This window comes from Notamacropus eugenii, chromosome 7, assembly GCF_028372415.1.
Source record: "Notamacropus eugenii isolate mMacEug1 chromosome 7, mMacEug1.pri_v2, whole genome shotgun sequence".
In the NCBI taxonomy this organism is placed as follows: Eukaryota; Metazoa; Chordata; class Mammalia; order Diprotodontia; family Macropodidae; genus Notamacropus; species Notamacropus eugenii.
Genome location: NC_092878.1, coordinates 10,503,159 through 10,522,339, shown reverse-complemented (window position 1 = coordinate 10,522,339; position 19,181 = coordinate 10,503,159). Strand labels below are relative to the sequence as shown.

At 40.2% G+C, this 19,181-nt stretch overlaps 1 protein-coding gene and 1 pseudogene across 1 annotated transcript; both read left to right on the top strand.

Annotated features, from left to right (window-relative positions):
- The first annotated feature begins 27 nt into the window (after nucleotides 1–27).
- Nucleotides 28–19,181, top strand: LOC140513991 (alpha-enolase-like; annotated as a pseudogene).
- LOC140514507 (olfactory receptor 6E1-like) lies at nucleotides 14,830–15,765 on the top strand. The gene has a single exon (XM_072624937.1). It carries the CDS (start codon nucleotides 14,830–14,832, stop codon nucleotides 15,763–15,765), a length of 936 nt encoding a protein of 311 aa, XP_072481038.1.

The window sequence follows — 19,181 nt, the reverse complement described above, 5'->3', positions numbered from 1 at the left end:
GCCTCGAAGCTGAGGATGGTCCACGTGATGGAGGACAGAACTACTGAGACATCTCTGAGCCAGGACCTTGTAGACCTTCAGTGGGGTCTGACTATAGTCATGCCTTAAATGCAGCTCTTCTGACACACTGGGGCTTTTTACTCACTATGCCATGATCCCTCTCTTGCATCCTCTCCTCACAACAACCTGTGGGTAGACCCAGCTCACTGAATGGGGACCTAGCTAGCTAGGTAACCCAGCTCCTCCTCTCTTGTCTCCCCCTCCCCTTCCTTCTCCTATCCAAAGGAAGGTAAATTCAGATGGCCAGAGGATGCCCAGTTAACTTGGTGTTTACTGGCTACATCCTTTCCTTCCTTCCCCTTCCCTTTCCTCCTTTCCTTTCCTTTCCTTTCCCAAAACCTTAAACCTGCTGCACTCTGAAGCTCGTAGATTATACCACACTAGACTCTTGCTCAAGCTCCACTTAAGAGCTGTTTTCTGGACCCTCCTGGCTTAAAAGAGACGATCAATAGTAACTATTGCTATTTTCCTCCCAGTCTGACTTAGTTCTTTTTCTTTGCCTCATTAAAGGGGCCATCCCTTGACTACTTCTTAAACAGCCTTATTCATAGAATGGACATTACCTTCCCTTAAGAGAGTACCTGAATAGACCTTGACCTAAAGGGGCCAAAGTCTCCCATTGCATCCTGGGTCATCTCCAGTCATCCTGATGAATATCTGGTCACTGGATCCAGCTGGCTTAGGAGGAGAAGTGAGGCTGGTGACCTGCACAGTTCTCCCTCACTCAAAACAAAGTCAAGGACAAGTCTTGTCATCATGTCTCTGATGGCATGGTCTTCTTTGGCAATGAAGGACGAACACAACCTCAACAATCCCCAGTGCCTATCATACTGCCAGGCGTATAGTAGGCACTTAATGCTTATTGAATTGAATTGAATTTCATTCCCATGATGCCAATCACAACCCTGGTAAATAGGGTCTGGGCAGCACTAGTAAAGCAGCAAATCTTTACCAAACCCCTAAACCCCGGTAACCAAACTCGCTATGCTCCCATTGTTAAGATCCTAGCTATACTGCAAGTATTAACCTATATGACTTTGGGCATGTCACTGAACCTTCTTTGTATTCAGTAATTTTGCGTGTAAAGTGAGAGTTGGAGGTGATCTCTAAGGCCTCTTTCAATACTGAATTCTAGGAATTGTCCTTAAGGGACAAGATTGTAGAGGATCTCAAATGGTAGGTTAAGGAGTTTAGAATTTAGAGGTCCTTGGGAGCAGGAATTGTTAGTCTTTTTAATCCCAGCACCTTCCACAAAGCTTGGCACGTGGCAAGAATTTAATAAAGGCTTGTTGAGTTGAACTTACCCTATAGGTAATAACTGGACAATAATTTTTTTTGGAGTACACTTGCTGTGTACTCAAGAGGGAAAGGCAAGGGATAGGTTTATTCACTTCTGTAGTGCAGATAAAGGGTGTGGCTTTAGAGTGGAATGTGGGTTTTAAACTTTCAACTGTGAAGCCTGTGCTCCTGAGATCTGATGAACTTATAAAAGGAGACAGGAAGAAAGAACCATATTACAGCTGGAAACATGGACTTCACCTCCTAGGCTAGAGAAAAACAGTCAGTAGGGAGGGCCCCACACTGTAGCTGGGCTGCAAGGAGTTCCAGGGGTTTCAGGCAGTTCTGAGCATTTACATCTAGACTTATTACCATACCACCTTCTCGTTAAGAATTAGGTAGGCCCAACAAAGACTTTGAAGACATGACTCAGTAGGAATTAGTTGTGTGTTCTCCCTCATTAGAGACCTCCAAACAAGGGCTGGATGACTACTTTAGGGAAGTGGAGTGTGAAGGAGGAGATTGTAGAAGGAAACCTTATTTCAGGGACAGGTTAGACTCAATATCTTCAAGATTCTGGAATTGTTCTGTGGGTGACAGAAAGCAAACTCATGGGGGGTGCAAGAATCAAACAGAATAGTCCTTTCTAACATGCCACCCATCATATACATGTACATATTATGAGGGTGGAAATTCACAGCTAGAATTTAAAAATAATTCTATGGAATGGCAAGAATTGAGATAAGCTAAGGTAATTTGTGCTGATAAAATATTCTTACAGTAAATGTGTAGCTTACTCTTTGGAGGGGGGAGGGAAGTGGTCGCATAGAGGAGGCTGTGAGGGCTACTCTAGTTAAAAGTATCCCCAGAATGCAACTGGACGTTTGCCTGGTGGCTCGTAGGCTCATCTATACCTCTGACAATTTTTCCAAGATAAGAATCATGAAGGCCCAACTCATTACCATCTCCATCCATCACTTCAGAAACTTTGATTTTACTCTGTGTCAGCCTTTGTCTTTTGAGACTTGAGAAGTCCAATATTTGTAGCCTCTCTTCATACGGAAATGACACAACCCTGGGACAAAGGGCCTCTAGAGGAAGTTTCCCCAGCCGCTGGCTAATTTCCCACTATTCCTAGCCAGATGCATTGAGATTTCTCCTCCATTTTCCAGCCAATATTGCAGACAATATTGGGGGTACTGCAAGAGAATTGAGGGGGAAAGCCATAGTGACAGTAGTGGTTCATCATTCCCTCTACATTGGCAAAGGTTAATACAAAAATTTTAGCATGCATTTCTACTTTTATTTTCCAGCTCACTCTTACTTCCATCTACCATCTCACTAGAATTTTCTTCCTATCACCAAAGAAGCAAAGTTCCATTTGCAATGATGCGCGGTCTAATCTTTGGTATCAGATTCAAAGCTACAGCCCTCTGGTTTCTGCTCACAGACTATCCCTGGTCTAGACATCTCAGCATCAGCCTGAGACCAGCATTCAAGAAAGACTTCGATCTCCCTTAAGCCTTCCTTACCTTCCCTAAAACTATCCTCCTTCAACACTCCCTTCTTCTAAGGACTAGTTTTTTCTACTTCACTCACACATATCTATCACCACCACCACCAACACCCCCAACATATCTTAAAACTATTTTACGTTTTGATTAGTCAGGTACTAGTTGGGTAGAATTGCCTTATGATGTGGCAGGAGGTAGTTAGAAGCCACCAACTTCTTCCTTGAGTTGGACATGCCTGTAATGTATGGCCAAGGTGCAAAAAGGCCACCTAGGGTATCACAACAAGAACTTCCTAGCCTGATCCCTCCCAGGAAGAGATGTGACACAGTGGATAGAGACTGAGATGGAGTCAGGAAGACCGGAATTGAAATCCAGCTTCAGATACTTATTAGCTGAGTGACCCCTGGGCTTAACTTAACCTCTGTTTACCTGTTTTCTCATCTGTAACATAGAGATAACAATAGTACCTATCACCTGGGGTTGTTATGAGCATTAAATGAGATGACATTTGGAAAACACATAATGTTTGCCCGGTGCACAGTAGGCACTTAATAAATACTTGTTCTCTTCCCTTCCCACTCTACACTCATATTATTCTACAAAGAAAAAAGCTACATTTAAACTAAACAAGGTGACCCAGGTTGTTCCTTCAGCAACTATAAAATTGAAAAACAAGATGTCCCTAGATAAAGATTACAGATATAGATTTTGCATCATCAGGAAAACTCCAAGGATTCATAAGAGAGTGAATTTCTGTTTCACATTCAGGTGGGCTCTCAAAAAATTATTCCTTCATGGCTTTGGTTTTGTGAATCTGTTTCCTGAGGAACACGGGAGAAAATAGTGGCCCTTGCCTATGTGCTTGGGCCCATGCTATATAAATATGAGACCCTATTGTTGTCACATAAGGCTCTTGGCATGGGCCACTATTGTACTTGCCTTTTCCAACAGAATTCTATTATACTGACTTGTTTTCAGTTTATGCTCCATTAATTACTCAAAAGGCAGGTCTTTGCCATCATATTCTAGTCTGTCTTCCTAGAGTATCCCACCCAAAATTTAATCTGAATAACTTCAGCATTTCTAGATGTCAGTTAGGTGGCACAGTGTATAGAGTGCTAGCTAGGCCTGGAGTCAAAAGACCTGAGTAGCAAATCTGGCCTTAGACACTTGTTAGCTATGTGACCATGGGTAAGTCTCTTCAGCTCTGTCTGCCTCAGTTTCTCCCACATGTGGAATGGGAATAATAATAGCACCTAGCTCCCAGGGTCATGAGGATCAAAGGAGATAATAATTGTAAAGCACTTAGCACAGAGTCTGGTACGCAGAAAGTGTTTAATAAATGCTTGTTTCCTTCCTTCCACAGTTTATACAGTCACTCTGAACTGCTCCAGTTGAAAAGCCAGATCACCTTCCCAGCCACTTAGCCACATCCTTTAATGATTAAGGCTGCCTGAAGTCTCCTTTCTATGGTTCTTCTGTCTAAATATGTCCACCCTACTGTAAATCTGGACTCTCCCTCTGGCTCCCCTCTCTCTGACAGGTGAGATTTTTGTCTTATACTGCCAGTGTCCAGGCCTTTGTGCAATTTCCTGAATTCTCCTCAGCATGTCCTCTTCCATATACCCCCCATTGCCCCTTTCCAAAACCCTAGGCTGCCTCCCCCATTGGTGTTGGAGTTGATGTTTCTTCTGGATGGCAGGGAACGTCTTGTTTGCTTGTCTATGAATCTCCAACACTTTACACGATGTCTGGCACAAAATAGGTGATTAATAAGTGCTCCAACCATAGATGTATCACATCACGTTCACCATCCAGGTCACTTGTGACACATTAACCAAAACTGGTCCGTAAACAAATTCTTGAGAACTAGCATTTACTTATATCTTCTGAAACTGACATTGAACAATTTTAGGTATCATGCCCTTGGTGTTAATAATGTTCATTATTTGTACAATGTTTAAGAGGTACTATGCATAATATTCAAAATACATAATGTCTGCTCTAATTATATTATCATATTAAATTATATTATTAAATTATATAATTTCTGCTGACTAAACATGTCAGACACATACTCTTGAATCACTCAATCAGGCATCAACTATAATATCTATCATTTGCTTTTGCCAAATATTTTTCTTCCTTGGTTTTATTAATTCCTCACAAAAATTACATATTTTTTGCTTCATTTTTTAATTTCCTTCTTTAAAAAATTAATATAGGCCCCAAGTAGAGCAAATAGAGGCCATATTCCTTCCCAGGTTCTAGGTCAATATTCTACAGATATGAATTTGGAGGGTAAAAAATTGTTTTGTGAAATAAGAAGATAGTCCTTAGGGTAAGAGGGAAAATGGAAAAAAATGAGCAAAAGAGATGCAGAAAGAATGGACCTGATTTGATTAAGAAGTTAGAATAGGCAAGGTGACTGATAAAGAAGAGGGCTTGCCCGTACAGTCATCAGACAAAGAGTGCTGTTAAACTTTATGGGACTCTACCGAACAGTCCCTTGTGACTTTTAAACTGTAATCCCAAGGTCTACAGAGTTCCTAATACATCCATAGCCAATGTTAAATATAGACTGTAGAAACCTTTTTCTACCCTGACTCTTTCATCCAGCAGGTTACTTATCCCACCTAGCTTTTTGTCATTTGTAAATCTGTTGTCTGTTATCTATATCGTTAATTAAATCATTGAATAAAATGTTAACACAAAGTCAAGGACAGATTCCCCAAGGACATTGCTCTAGAAATCTGCCTGCACATTAATATTATACTAATTAATTCTAATATACTAATACTAGTATGCAGCAGGAGGACAATGGACTCAAGAGGGTGAGGAGCTCCTCTCACTTTCAAGTTTCATTTTTCCAAAGGGAAGGATTACTTTACATCTAGTCTGTGGAAGGAGGGGAATAGAGTGGGACACCCCAGGAACAACTTCTTAACAAAGTTTGTCTTTGGTATACATCTGCTCCCCCTTCAGCATCCCTCTTCTGTTTTCTCTCACCCTCCCACTGCCCCTTCAGCACTTTGTTTCCAATTTTTTTCAATTGTTTTATTTGTTTTCAGTGTTCTACAATCATTTCCCCCTTCATCCTCCTTCTTCCTCCTTCCCTCCCTCCCTTCCAACTCCCTCCCCAAGATGGTGTGTCATCTGATATAGGTTCTACACATATGCTCCTATTAAATACATTTTGACCTTAGTCATGTTGAATAGAAGAATTAAAATGAATGGGAGAAACCACAAAACAAAACATAATACAAAAGTAAATAGTCTCCTTCATTCTGCGATCCAGTTCCACAGTTCTTTCTCTGGATGGGGAAGGTGTTTTGCCTCAAAAGTCCGTTGGGAATTTTTTAAGTCCTTGCTTTGCTACGAAGGACTAAGTCTGCCAGAAAAATTCCTCACACACTGTGGTCGTCACTGGGTACAAAGTTCTCCAGGTTCTGCTCCTTTAGCTCAGCACCAGTTCATGTAAGTCTTTCCAGGCCTCTCTGAAGTCTTCCTGTTCATCATTTCTTATAGCACAACAGTATTCTATTACATTCATATACCATAATTTATTCAACCATTCCCCAATTGATGGGCATCCCCTTGGTTTCCAGTTTTTGGCCACCACAAAGAGAGCTGCTATAAATATTTTTGTGCATGTGGGAATATTTTTGTACATGTGGGCAGCACTTTGTTAAGAAAGGTTTTGATAAGGTGATTTAAATACATCAATTTATTTTGTGTATTAATAAAACATAAAGCATGTTATCTTTGGAGTCAAATGATGTTGATCCCAATCCTGGCTCTGCCACCTTTACCCATGTGAAACTGAAGAAGCTCTTTTACTTTTCTAGATTTCAGGTTCTTCTTTATATCAGCTGGGCTTTATATCAGTTGATCCTTCTAACTCTAATTTTATGATACTATCAATTTTGATCAAATCTTGGTCACATGTCCCTATTATAGGAAAAACCCTAGTTTTCCATAGTTTCATCATTTTAGCTACAGAGTGGGAAGTGATTTTCAATATAAGTTCCAATTCAGCTGTAGATGTCATTTAGAGTATGTATGTAGACATATACATTTAGATCTATGTATGTATCCCAAAGGGCATTTGATTCTGACATAAAATTTTAGTGTTCATTTTAAGCCTTCTATTCAAATTTATTCCTTCCAACTTTACCATTCTATGAGTCCTGTTTTAAGAAAAACTAGTTTACAAAAATCGAAACAAAAAATAAAAGTAGATTGTTTACACACTAGGAAATGTGCTTGGAAAGAGAGAAAAAGTGAAATCAGCCTACATTTCCCTGCAAAACAGGGCAGTTAGTATGAATAGACTCTTAGACCCTAGCCAGTGCTAGCTTTCATCATGCCCTTAGTTCCTCCAAACCAACCACTATCATACCCTTCCATGGCTACATTAGTCAGACCACTGAACATAATTTTGTCTACTCCTCTTCCTCCTCCAAGTGCCTCAAAGTATTATAAAAAATAAGTCATTCTTGGAACAATTAAAGTTTATCAAAAGTAAGTCTATTTCTTGGCAAGAGTAAAGGAAACTTTCAGTCCCAGTGCTGGAGAAAGTAACAACCAGTTGGGTTGTGATGAGGCTGAGTCCTTATTACAACAGTGTTATAATGAATCTCTAGGGAACTCAGCCCCATTAACTCAGAGGAAGGAGCAGATCCCTGAGTGGGTCCATACTTTGGGGTTGTGTTCATCTCTAGCTCTATGAAAACAAAACAGCATCCCAAATACTGCAGGTCTTGTTCCTGTTCTATAGAGACACTCATAGTCTATTTCACCAAAGTCTAATGTACATTGTCCTCTCTGGGCATATTATCCTGAGACATGAAAGAACCATTTAACAAGAGACCCCTTGAGCACACCTGGGGATAACCTAAGGGAGCCACCACCAGCAAAAGTTACCCTTTTGGTCTAGGACAGGAGGATGATTGGCAAGCAGTGATTAACATAGCTTGCTTCTTTATCCATTTGCATTGGAAGCTGCTTCTCACCAAGAGAGTAGAGAGATGTAGATCAGAGCAAAGTTCATTGTCAACTTATGATGCCATGATGCTAGGGCAAGAGGCTCCAAAAGGGAAGCAAAGGGGTGTATGAGAACAGTGTGATGCTATACTGAGCCTGGCTGAGGAGAATGGTCCAGAGAAAGTGTCTTCTCTTCTCATTAAGAGGGAGGTGAGGACCTTTAGATAGTGAGTTGTGCAGGGAGCCAAGAAAAGGGCATTGCTGGGAAACACTGAACTTCCTGAGAAACATGGCAGCCCAGTGCAAGAAAGGGGAGGGCACCTGATTATTTCAGATCTGCAGACCACGTTCTGTCTCCTGCAGCCTGTGGGGAGAATCAGAAGGACCCTGCCACCCTGTGAGTAGCACCATCTTTATTACCAGGAGTGCAATTGACCCAGAAGGGAATTTGAATATTTGCCCAGTGATTTGTGGCATAATTTACATAGTAGACCCTTTTGTAAGGAGATAATGACTGGGGCAGCAGTTGCATGGGAACCCCTGGTAGGTGCCTTGTAGTCACCATTTTTTTTTTTAGCAATTTACACACAAAGTCTAATATGACATAGATTAGGGATTCCAGAAAAAGTGACAGACAAAAGGAAGGAAAACACATCACTGAAATATTCGTCTTGCCTGGCTTGTCAGGGCTGTCTGACCCCATGGACGATGATATTGTTTTAAGTGAAGAAAATGTCAAAGGGGCTGATTGCCTCAAGTTAGGGTTTGGATGAAATCCTTTCATGTCCTTACACAGGATAAATATCACATACTCTCCTTAGGTAACACTATCACAGAATCTGGGTTGAAAGGGTCCTCAGAGGCTGCCTAGTCCAACCTTTACCTGACCAAGAATTCCCTCTGCAACATACCAATAAAGAAGTATACCATCTTTGCTTGAGGGGAATCCACTACCTCTAAGGCAGCCATTCTATTTTTGGACATCTCTGATCATTATAGGGGCAGCTAAGTGGCTCAGTGGATAGAGCGCTGGGCTTGAAATCTGGAGGACCCATCTTCCTGAGTTCAAGTCTTGTCTCAGAAACTTACTAGCTGTGTGATCAGGGCAAATCACTTAACCCTGTTTGCTTCAGTTTCCTCATCTGTAAAATGATTTGGAGAATGAAATGGCAAACCACTCCAGTATCTTTGCAAAGAAAACCCCAAATGGGGCCACAGAGAGTCAGACACGACAGAACAACAACAATTGCTAGGAAGCCTCACTTTATAAATCTGTCTTCATGCAGTTTCAACCCATTACACCTAGATCTGTCTCTGGGGCCAGACAGAACAAGTCTAGTCCTTCCTTTGGCTGACAGTCCTTCAAATACTTGGAGGTCGCTATTATGTCCTCACTGTCTCCTCAGCTGTGAGATAAACATCCCTAATTCCTTCGACCTCTCTTTACATGGCAAGACCTCAAGGTCCTCAAGTTCAACAACATCCTTAAAAGGTGTTACCCATAACTGAACACAATACTGCAGATGTGGTCTGAATGGGAGAGGATACAGAAAAAACTATAACATCCCCATTCTAGACACTATGCCCAGGTTTGGGGAAAGGGGTGCTCTCTCATGACTCATATTAAGCTTGCAGTCCACTAAAACCCCAAGATGACTTTCAGGCAAATTGCTGCCTAGCCAAGCCTCCCTCATCTTCTACTTATAGCATCAATTTGTTGAACCCAAATATAAGATTTTACATTTATCGCTATTGAATATCACTTTCCCTTTTTTGACGTTCAGACCAAACCATAAAGACTACTGCTTGAGTCTAACTATTAAACCAGTTCTGACCTAGTAGCAAATGCGTTTCCATCTTGTCCACAAGAAGAGCCCAACAGATTCTATCCAGTGCTTTGCTAAAATCTAGGTAGACTCCATCTATAGGATTTCCTTAACCTGCTAGTTTATTAACTCTTTGGAATAGTACCAGATAAGCCCAGGAGAGAACACAGCCTGAGGCATCATGAGGCAAGACCACCTAGGCCAGCACAGGAGTGATTTTCACCTGCCATTCCACTCTCACAAACCATACAAAGAAAAAGAACCACTCTCACAAGGAGGAAGATGTTATTTTCCTCTTCTCCAGCAACTACACAATAAGAACTCAGACTCTCTCCCCTCTAAAGGAGGGGCAAATAGCAAGAATTCATAGGAAGGTAAATCTCTGCTTCCTACCTAGGGGCTGTGCCATAAATTATTTCATTCTTATATATTATATATTCAATTCCTGAGAAATAAAGGAAGGATTGTTCTGATTATCAATTGGTACTTGGCATACTTTGTGGAATAATGTGCTTTATATTAGTCCTGGAATGCATCACACTTTCACTTGTCTTTTTCACAACATAGTATAGTTGATTTCTTTCCAACTTATGCTCTATCACAAACCCTATTTTTTTCCTGCCTGAATCACATAAAACCAGCTTTTCCCTGTCTTAGATCTGAGCATCTCTTGAATTGTCCTATCCAACTCTTAATCCTGTTGCATCTGGTTCTGTTAACTTACAACTCCACTCTGATTCCTGCTCCTGTCCTATAGAAAGATCTACAAAGCTCATCACTGTGCTTGGTGTTAAAGCCATATAGTGCATTGTGACTTCAACATTCAATTCGATAAACATTTATTAAGTGCCTCCTGTGTGCAAGGCACTGTACTAGATACTGGGAACATAAAGACAAGAATGAAACAGTCCTTAATCCCAAGAAACTTAACCTCTACTGAAAGACATAACAGGTATCAAAATAAGCTCAATACAAGAAAAATTAGGGAAGGAAAGTGAATAAACTAAGGGATCTGGGAAGGTTTCCTAAAGGAGGTAGCTCCTGAATTGAACTTTAAATTGAAAGTGACCTTGAAAAGCAAATGAAGCCAAAATGCCATCCACATCCAAAGAAAGAACTATGGAATCAGAACATATAACAAAGCAGACTATTTTCTCTTGTATAATAATGTTTTGCTCTGTTTTGGTCTTTCTTATTGTTTCTCCCATTTGTTCTAATTCTTCTATGCAGCATGACTAATGTGGAAATGTGTTTAACAAGAAAGTATGTGTAGAACCCATATAAGATTGCATGCCATCTCAGGCAAGGAAGGAGAAAGGAGGAGAAAATTTAAAACTTATAGAAGTGATTGTTGAAAACTAAAAACAAATAAATTAATTTTTAAAAAAAGTAAATGAAGTCAGGAGGACCTGAGATAAAATCCAGACTCAGATACTTATTAAATGTGTGACTGTGGGCAAGTCACTTAACCCCAATTGCCTGAAAGGAAAAAGTAAATGAGAGTTCTGATAAGTAAAACTGATGAGCAAGTTCATTCTGGAAATGAGGATTAACTTGAGAGAGTTCACAGAGGTAGGAGATGGGTATCAAGATGAAGGAATGGTTATTTTTCCAATTTGATTGGAATGTAATGAATGGCAGGGAGCAGTATGAAGTAAGGGCAAAAAGGCAGGTAAGAGCTGGGTTACAGAGGACTTTCATGGCTCAGCTATGGGCATTTTATTCTATAGGTGATGAAGATCTATTGAATATATAAAGCAAAGGAGTAACATGGCCAACTTGTGCCTTAGAAAGACAACTTTAGTAAATGTTTAGAGTATGAATTGGAAAAGGTAGATAATAGGAAGAAAGCAAATTAAGAGTCTACTACGGTAATCTCTAGGACAGAGGTGACAAAGGTCTGAACTGCGATGGTAGCATTTAAGTAGAGAGAAGGGAATGGATGTGTAAAATCCAGATGAATTGGAAACTGATGAGATATGGTGGATGAGGAATATACAATAGTCAATGATACCTTCAGCACTAGTGATTGAGACAATTAAAGTACCTTCATTGGAATTAGTGATGCTTAAGAGTCGTGGCAGGTTCAAGGAGATAGATAAAAAGTTTTATTTTTAACAGACTAAGTTTGAAATGATCATCAGCTATCTGGCAGTTGGTGGTATGTGACTAGAATTGAGAAGAAAAGTTACAGGTGGATAGTTCAATGGATCTTTGGGCTCATTAATGTGGGTACTTCCTCCAAACGGTAGAGATTGAAATATATTCATTCTGCTTCAGTGATTATACTTATAGGTATTTTTCGTAAATACCCCACAGAGGCTATTAACTAGAATTCAGCTCAGAACATGTCTTTTGAGCACTAACAGTCTTCCAAAGTTGAAACTGAACAATACTTTCAATATTATTCTTTTCTTACTATTAATCAAGTGATAATACTCATTGAGTACAAGATAGTGAACATCATGCATAAAGTATATGATTTCTGATCTCTATAATATATTGGGCACTTAGCATATGTATTCCTCAGAAATGTGTTACATAAAATATCATTTTCTTTAATCCAGTTTCATACTTGCTTTTGTTTTAATCACTTCATAATCGGGCTGCTATTTTTTGCTTCTTGTTCATTTCCTTTTTTCATTTTTCTTACAGTGTTAGCAAAATATAAAAAGTAGAATTTTTTAAATGATTAAGGTTTTAAAATAAGTTTTTTATAAATGCTTATTATCTCTCCTTCCCACTGCTCCCTCATTAATCAATTTTTTAAATTAAAATTCCATTTAACACATATATATAGTTCAGACAAAGCAAATTCCCCCATTGGTTATGCCCATCAATGTATGTCTCATTCTGCACTTTAAATGCATTACCTCTCTGAAATGAGGTAAGTGGCATATTGCATTTTTATTCCTCTGGAAGCATGTTTTATCATTGCATTGACCAGAGTTCTAAAGTCTTGTAAAGCTGTTATTCTCTATAATTGTCCTGGTATAAATTGTTCTCCTAGTTCTGCTTATGCCATTCTGAATCAGTTCATAGAAATCTGCTTAGTTTCCTCTAAAACTGCTCATTTTGTCATTCTTTATGGCACAATATTTCATTACATTCATATACCTGTAATGGTAATTTAAATGGGAAGATCCTTCCCACTCATTAATAGGTCCATGTGACTTGCTTAAATCACATAGAAGCCTAAGTCACATGTGGTGGGAGGAATGGGTGGAACAGGAAGGGTGCAGCAGAACTGAGAGAACGTTATTGAGAGCACTTAGGGTGGAGGGAGAGAGAGAGGACACAGGCAAGCAACACCTAGGCTCCTAAGTGTTTGTTTGTGGGAAAGCCCCAGCAGCGGGGAGGAGGCTTGGGAATGGCTTTCTCCACTATGTTGCTAATGTGTATCAACTTCTTGGCTACTATGATGGATTTGGCTTTCTGGTTTTGGAATTTGGCTTTCTGGTGTTTGAATAAATGTTTTTCTTCTGCCTTCTATATGGAGAGTCTGTTATACTTTGTGATTGAGAACTATACTGGCATATTCATAGTCATCACCAGTGCTGTGAATATTGCCTTGGTGATACAATTCCACAACTTATTTAACCATTCCCAATTAGAAGACACTGCCTTACCTTCAAGTTTTAGGGTACTACAAAAAGGGCTGCTTTTATACACACACACACACACACACACACACACACACACACACACACACACGTAAATTTTTCTTCTCTGTTGTTTCTTTGGGGTATAAGTCTAGTTTGTTATTGTTGTTATTGTGTTTGTCCTTTGTTTTCAAAGAGGACCGTGACATCAGAGAAATGTTGTATGCCTGGATTAAATGCACAAATTAGATAAATTTGGGGGCATAGTTCCAAATTGTTTTCCAGTATGACTGGACCAATTCCACCACTTCCTCCAATAGTTCATTGATGTGCCTGTTTTCCTGCAGCCCCTTCAAAATTTATCTTTTGCTTCTTTTGCCACCTTTGCCAAGCTGGCAGGTATGAGGAAGAATCTCAGAATTGTTTTAATTTACATTCCTGTATTTATTAGTGATTTGGAGTATTTTTAAATAAGGCAATTTTTTAAGCAATTCCCATAAGAACTCATATTGGACTACTATAATAGACTCCTAATTTGCCCCCTCATACACACATAAGTATATAGAAATATAAGGAGATATATATATGTATACATATATATATAAAGATAGAGATAAGTATAGATGTAGATATAGATATGACTACTATTCAGTCTTCCAAGTACTACCTGAATACCTTATCATAAGGTATGAGCACATCATAAGTATGAGCACAGATTTTGATAAATCCTTCTAATGTAGAAAGACTACAATTGTGGATTTGGTTTTATAGTACATATCTGATGTCTGAGAACATTCTAATGAAATTGAAAGAGATCTATCATTACGAAGGTAGTCAGGCAAGACAACAAATTTTTTAACTCCAGCAGCTTTCAAAAAAAAAACACCTTCCACTAAATAATGGCAGAGTTTCAATCTCTATCGGTATGAATAGTGCCCACACTGGTGAAACTATAGGTCCTTGAAGTCTTGAGGCAAGGATTCAATACTGGAAGCACAAGGAAGGAACATCTGGGTAAACAAGCTAGATTGCATGCTTACGTTCAATGTCACCACTGTGAGTGACCTGAAGGATATGAGATTGTGGGAGGGGAAATGTTTAGTGAAACAATGAAATGATTTCTAGTGTCAAACAATATTAAACAAGGTGATCCATAATCTGGGATAAAAGAAAGAAGAGGAAGTGTTGAGAACAGGTTTTCTTATTAGGTACAGAGTAAGTGCAGAAAGAATGGACCTGGCTTGGTAGGGAAACTAAAGTAGATAACAGTTTAGTCCACACACTCTTCAGTCAACTATCTGAGTTATTATTCAGCTTTACACTGATAAGCCCACTTAGTTCCCAATCCAAGACTAATTCTATATAGGTTATTCACTGCCCAAGAAGATGGATGTGGATTTGGCAGTTAAAGATGTTGCTGTACATAAAAATAAAGGACTTGTTCTGCTGGAAATGCTTCCTTCATCTCCTATTCCCTCTACCTTTAGATCAATTGGGATTGAGATCTTAAGCATCACAGTTTCTTCTGATAATACTCTCATCTCTTTCTCCCCAACAAGGAACATGGGGAATATCACCACTATCACTGAGATCATTCTCCAGGGACTCACAGATGCCTGCGAATTACAAATGCTGATCTTTGTGGGACTCTTTCTGACCTACCTTATCACACTACTAGGGAACCTCCTCATCATTGTTGTGACCCTGATGGATCATCGCCTTCATACCGCCATGTACTACTTCCTCAGAAACTTTGCTGTTCTGGAGATCTGGTTCACTTCTGTTATTTTTCCTAAGACACTGGACAACATCCGAACAGGGAACAAGACCATCTCCTTTCTGGGATGCTTACTGCAAAGTTTTCTCTACTTCTTCCTAGGTACTACAGAATTCCTCCTCCTGGCTGTGATGTCCTTTGATCGCTATGTGGCAATCTGTAATCCCTTGCGTTATACCACCATCATGAGCAAAAGGTTCTGTGTGCAGCTGGTGCTGTCCTCCTGGATGGGAGGGTTCCTTCTCATCATTGTCCAAAGTTACATCACGATTCAGCAGCCTTTCTGCGGCCCCAATGTCATTAATCACTTTTTCTGTGACAATTTCCCATTGTTAGAGCTTATATGTGCAGACACAAGCCTGGTGGAACTGATAGGCTTTGTCATAGCCAATATCAGTCTTCTGGGCACCTTATCTGTCACTGCCTCTTGTTATGGCCACATCCTCTACACAATCCTGCACATCCCTTCAGCCAAGGAGAGGCAGAAAGCCTTTTCCACTTGTTCTTCCCACATCATTGTGGTATCACTTTTTTATGGCAGCTGTATCTTTATGTATGTCAGGGCAGGTAAGGGCAGTGAAGGAGAGAACTTGAACAAGGTTGTAGCCATCCTCAACACTGTGGTGACCCCAATGCTCAACCCTTTCATCTACACCCTTAGGAACAAACAGGTGAAACTGGTGATTAGGGAAAAGGTGGGCAAGTGGATCTCCCAGGCCTGAGCTGGAGCTGTGGAGCAGGTAAAGTTCCCCATAGGAGACAAATGTTCTTGAAGTTCCATGGAAAGATTGTTCTAGAAGTCTTCCTCACTATTCACTCAGATTTTTTCCCTGCTTCTCCTCCTTTTTGCCAACAAAGCCCTTGACCTCTTCTCAATACAGTATCCCAAGCCTTCCCAATGGAACTAAAACCATAGTGCTCCATTGCCCTTCTCACCTCATGGGAACCTATTGATTGCTCAGTTCTCCTAGTTAAGAAGGCAGAGAACACAAGGAGGTCAACTCCACTCTGGTGGCAGGTCTTCTCTGGTATCTAGCTCCTGACCCATGCCTGAATGCAAGAGTTAGTTTCTATCACTCAAAGTTCATCATTCATTTACAACAAATCCAGGTGCTATTCCTGATGAGATAATATCTGCTTAAAATGTTAAAAATTATCATCCCTCTAAGCCCCTTTATTGTACCTTTCTGGAAAATGTTACATAAAGCTATTCAAAAATATATAACACTTGCTCTCTGGGAATGTATTATCTAAAATATGAAAATTTAGGATGTCAAGATCATAGCATTTAAAAATCCAGATTAAATGATGCATCTATATAAGATGCCTATATATGTATAATATATATAATATATATACATATCTATATATCTATATCTATATATTGAAGCCAGTAGGTAGGATATACAAGTTCAGGTCATTTGGAAACAGGCTGGCTCACAACCTCGTTTGAACCTGGGGAATGTCTCACTGGAAAGGAACCTTATCCAGAGTCGTTTGAATGAAGGAACAACACATGGTGACCCAAGCCTAAAGGTAATTGTGATATTATTTTGTTGACATAGGAAAGTTTAGAAGAAGATGGCACAGTGGATAGAAGACTCATCTTCCTGAGTTCAATTCTGGCCTCAGATACTTACTGGCTATGTGATCAAGTCGCTTAACCCTGTTTGCTTCAGTTTCCTCATGCGCAAAATGAGCTAGAGAAGGAAATGACAAATTGCTTCAATATCTTTGCCAAGAAAACTCCAAATGAGCTTGCAAAGGGTCGGATAGGACTGAAACCACTGAACAACAAGAAAACACTTAATAACTATATACATACATATATATGTATATATGTATAAGACATTATGCTAAATACTAGGGATATAAAAAAAGGCAAAAAGCAATCCCTACCGTCAAGGAGCTCACAATCTAATGGGGGAGACTATAAGGAAAGAAACAAGTATAAGGAGCTAATAAATAGGAAATAATCAAGAGTGAAGTTTCAAGAATTAAGAGGGGTTAAGAAAGGCTTCCTCTTGATTGGGAGGTTTTGGTTGGACCTTAAAAGAAGCCAGGAAAAATGGAAGGCAAAGGTGAGAAGGGAAAGCAGTTCAGGCCTGCAGGATATCCCTGGGCAGAGAAAATGTATGGGAGGGACTAGTTATAGCATCTTGTTCTAAGTACTGCAAGGAGGCTAGTGCCACCGAATCAGATTATGTGGGTAAGGTTGGAAAGGTAGGAGGGGGCTAGGTAAGAAAAGGATCTGAGTGCCAAAATATTTTGAGTTTTATCCTGGAGACAATTGGAAACCACTGGAATGGGGTGGTTGACTTGGTCAGACCTGCACTTTAGGAAAACTACTTTGGTAACTGAATTGGGGATGGTTGGGAGTGGGGAGAAATTTGAGGCAGAGAAACTAACCAGTGGACTATTGCAATAATCCAGGTATGAGGTGATGGGGCAGCTAGGTGGCATAGTGGATAGAGTGGTGGGTCTGGAGTCAGGAAGACTCAATTTCCTAAGTTCAAATTTGGTTTCAGACACTTACTAGCTGTGTGACCCTGAACAAGTCACTTAACCCTGTTTGCCTCAGTTTCTTCATCTGTAAAATGAGCTGGAGAAGGAAATGGAATATCCCTTCAGTGTCTTTGCCAAGAAAACCTCAAAAGGGGTCACAAAGGGTTGGACACAACTAAAAACAACTGAATAACAAATGAATTGATAAGGGCTTTTAACAGAGAAGAGGGAGGGATATACCAGAAATATTATGATGGTAGAAATGAGAGGATCTGGCAAATGTTTAGATGTGTAGGTGGGGAAATAGTCAAGAGTTGAGAATGACACCTACGTTATTGGCCTGAAGGACTGGGAGGCTAGTGCTGTCCTCTAGAAAAAAAATTAGGCCCTCAGTTTCTGTTGTCTAAGCCCAGTGGAGGAAGCTCCACTCAGAAATTCAACGTCTATTTTCAAGATCCAGGCAAGAGAGATCTTCAGCTCTCATGGAAACCCCACTGTTGAGGCTGATCTCTAACTGAAAATGGTCTCTTCTGAGCTGCAGTCCCCAGTGGTGCTCCTACCAGCTTCCATAAAGACAATAATGAAACCAGATATACAGAGAAAGGTGTCCCCAAAACAGTTGAACACATCAATAAAACTGTTGCATCGATCCTGATTAGCAAAAAACTGAATGTCATGGAGCAAAAGAAGACTGGCAAATTGATGATAGAGATGGATGACTTCTAGAATAAGTCTAACTTTGGTGCAAATGCCCTATTGAGAGTGTCTCTGGCTGTTCGTAAGGCTGGAGCAGGTAAGAAAGGTGTCTCCTTGTACTACCATATTGCTGACCTTGCAGGTAATGATGAAGCCATCCTGCCCCTTCCAACCTTCAATGTGATCAATGGTGGTTCCCATGGCGATAACAAGCTAGGCATGCAGGAGTTCATCATCCTCTCTGTTGGAGCAGCAAATTTCAACAAGACCATGTGCATTGGGTCTGAGGTCAACCACAACCTGATGAACATGATTAAGCACTACTATGGACAGGACACCACCAATGTAGGGGATACAGGTGGCTTTGCTCTTAAAATCCTGGAGAGTAAAGACTTCTGGAGCTGCTAAAGAATGCTATTGGTAAGGCTGGCTATACTAATAAGGTCGTAATTGTCATGGATAGTTGCTGCCTCAGAATTCTTCTGATTTGGTAAATATGACTTGAACTTCAAGTTTCATGATTCCAGAAGATACATCTCCCTTTTTGAGCTTGGGATCCTCTATAAGACCTTCATCAAGGACTATCCAGTGGTGCCTATTGAAGATTCCTTTGACTGCATGATTGGGAAGCTTAGAAGAATTTCAGTGCTACTGCAGGCACCCAGGTGGTAGGGGATGATTTCACAGTGATCGATCCCAAGCTCTTTGAAATGAGAGAGCCTGCAACTTCATGCTACTCAAAGTGAACCAGATTGACTCTGTGACTGAATTCCTCTAGGTATGCAAGCTGACCCAGTCCATTGGGTGGGGTATCATGGTTTCCCATTGTTCTGGGAGGTCTGAAGATACTTCATTGCAGACTTGGTGGTGGATCTCTGCACTGGACAGATCGACTGGTTCCCCTTACCGATCTGAGCCTCTAGCCAAATATTACTAG

Excerpts from the sequence above, each read along its gene's own strand:
- LOC140514507 (XM_072624937.1), top strand. The coding sequence starts at position 14,830 with ATGGGGAATATCACCACTATCACTGAGATCATTCTCCAGGGACTCACA.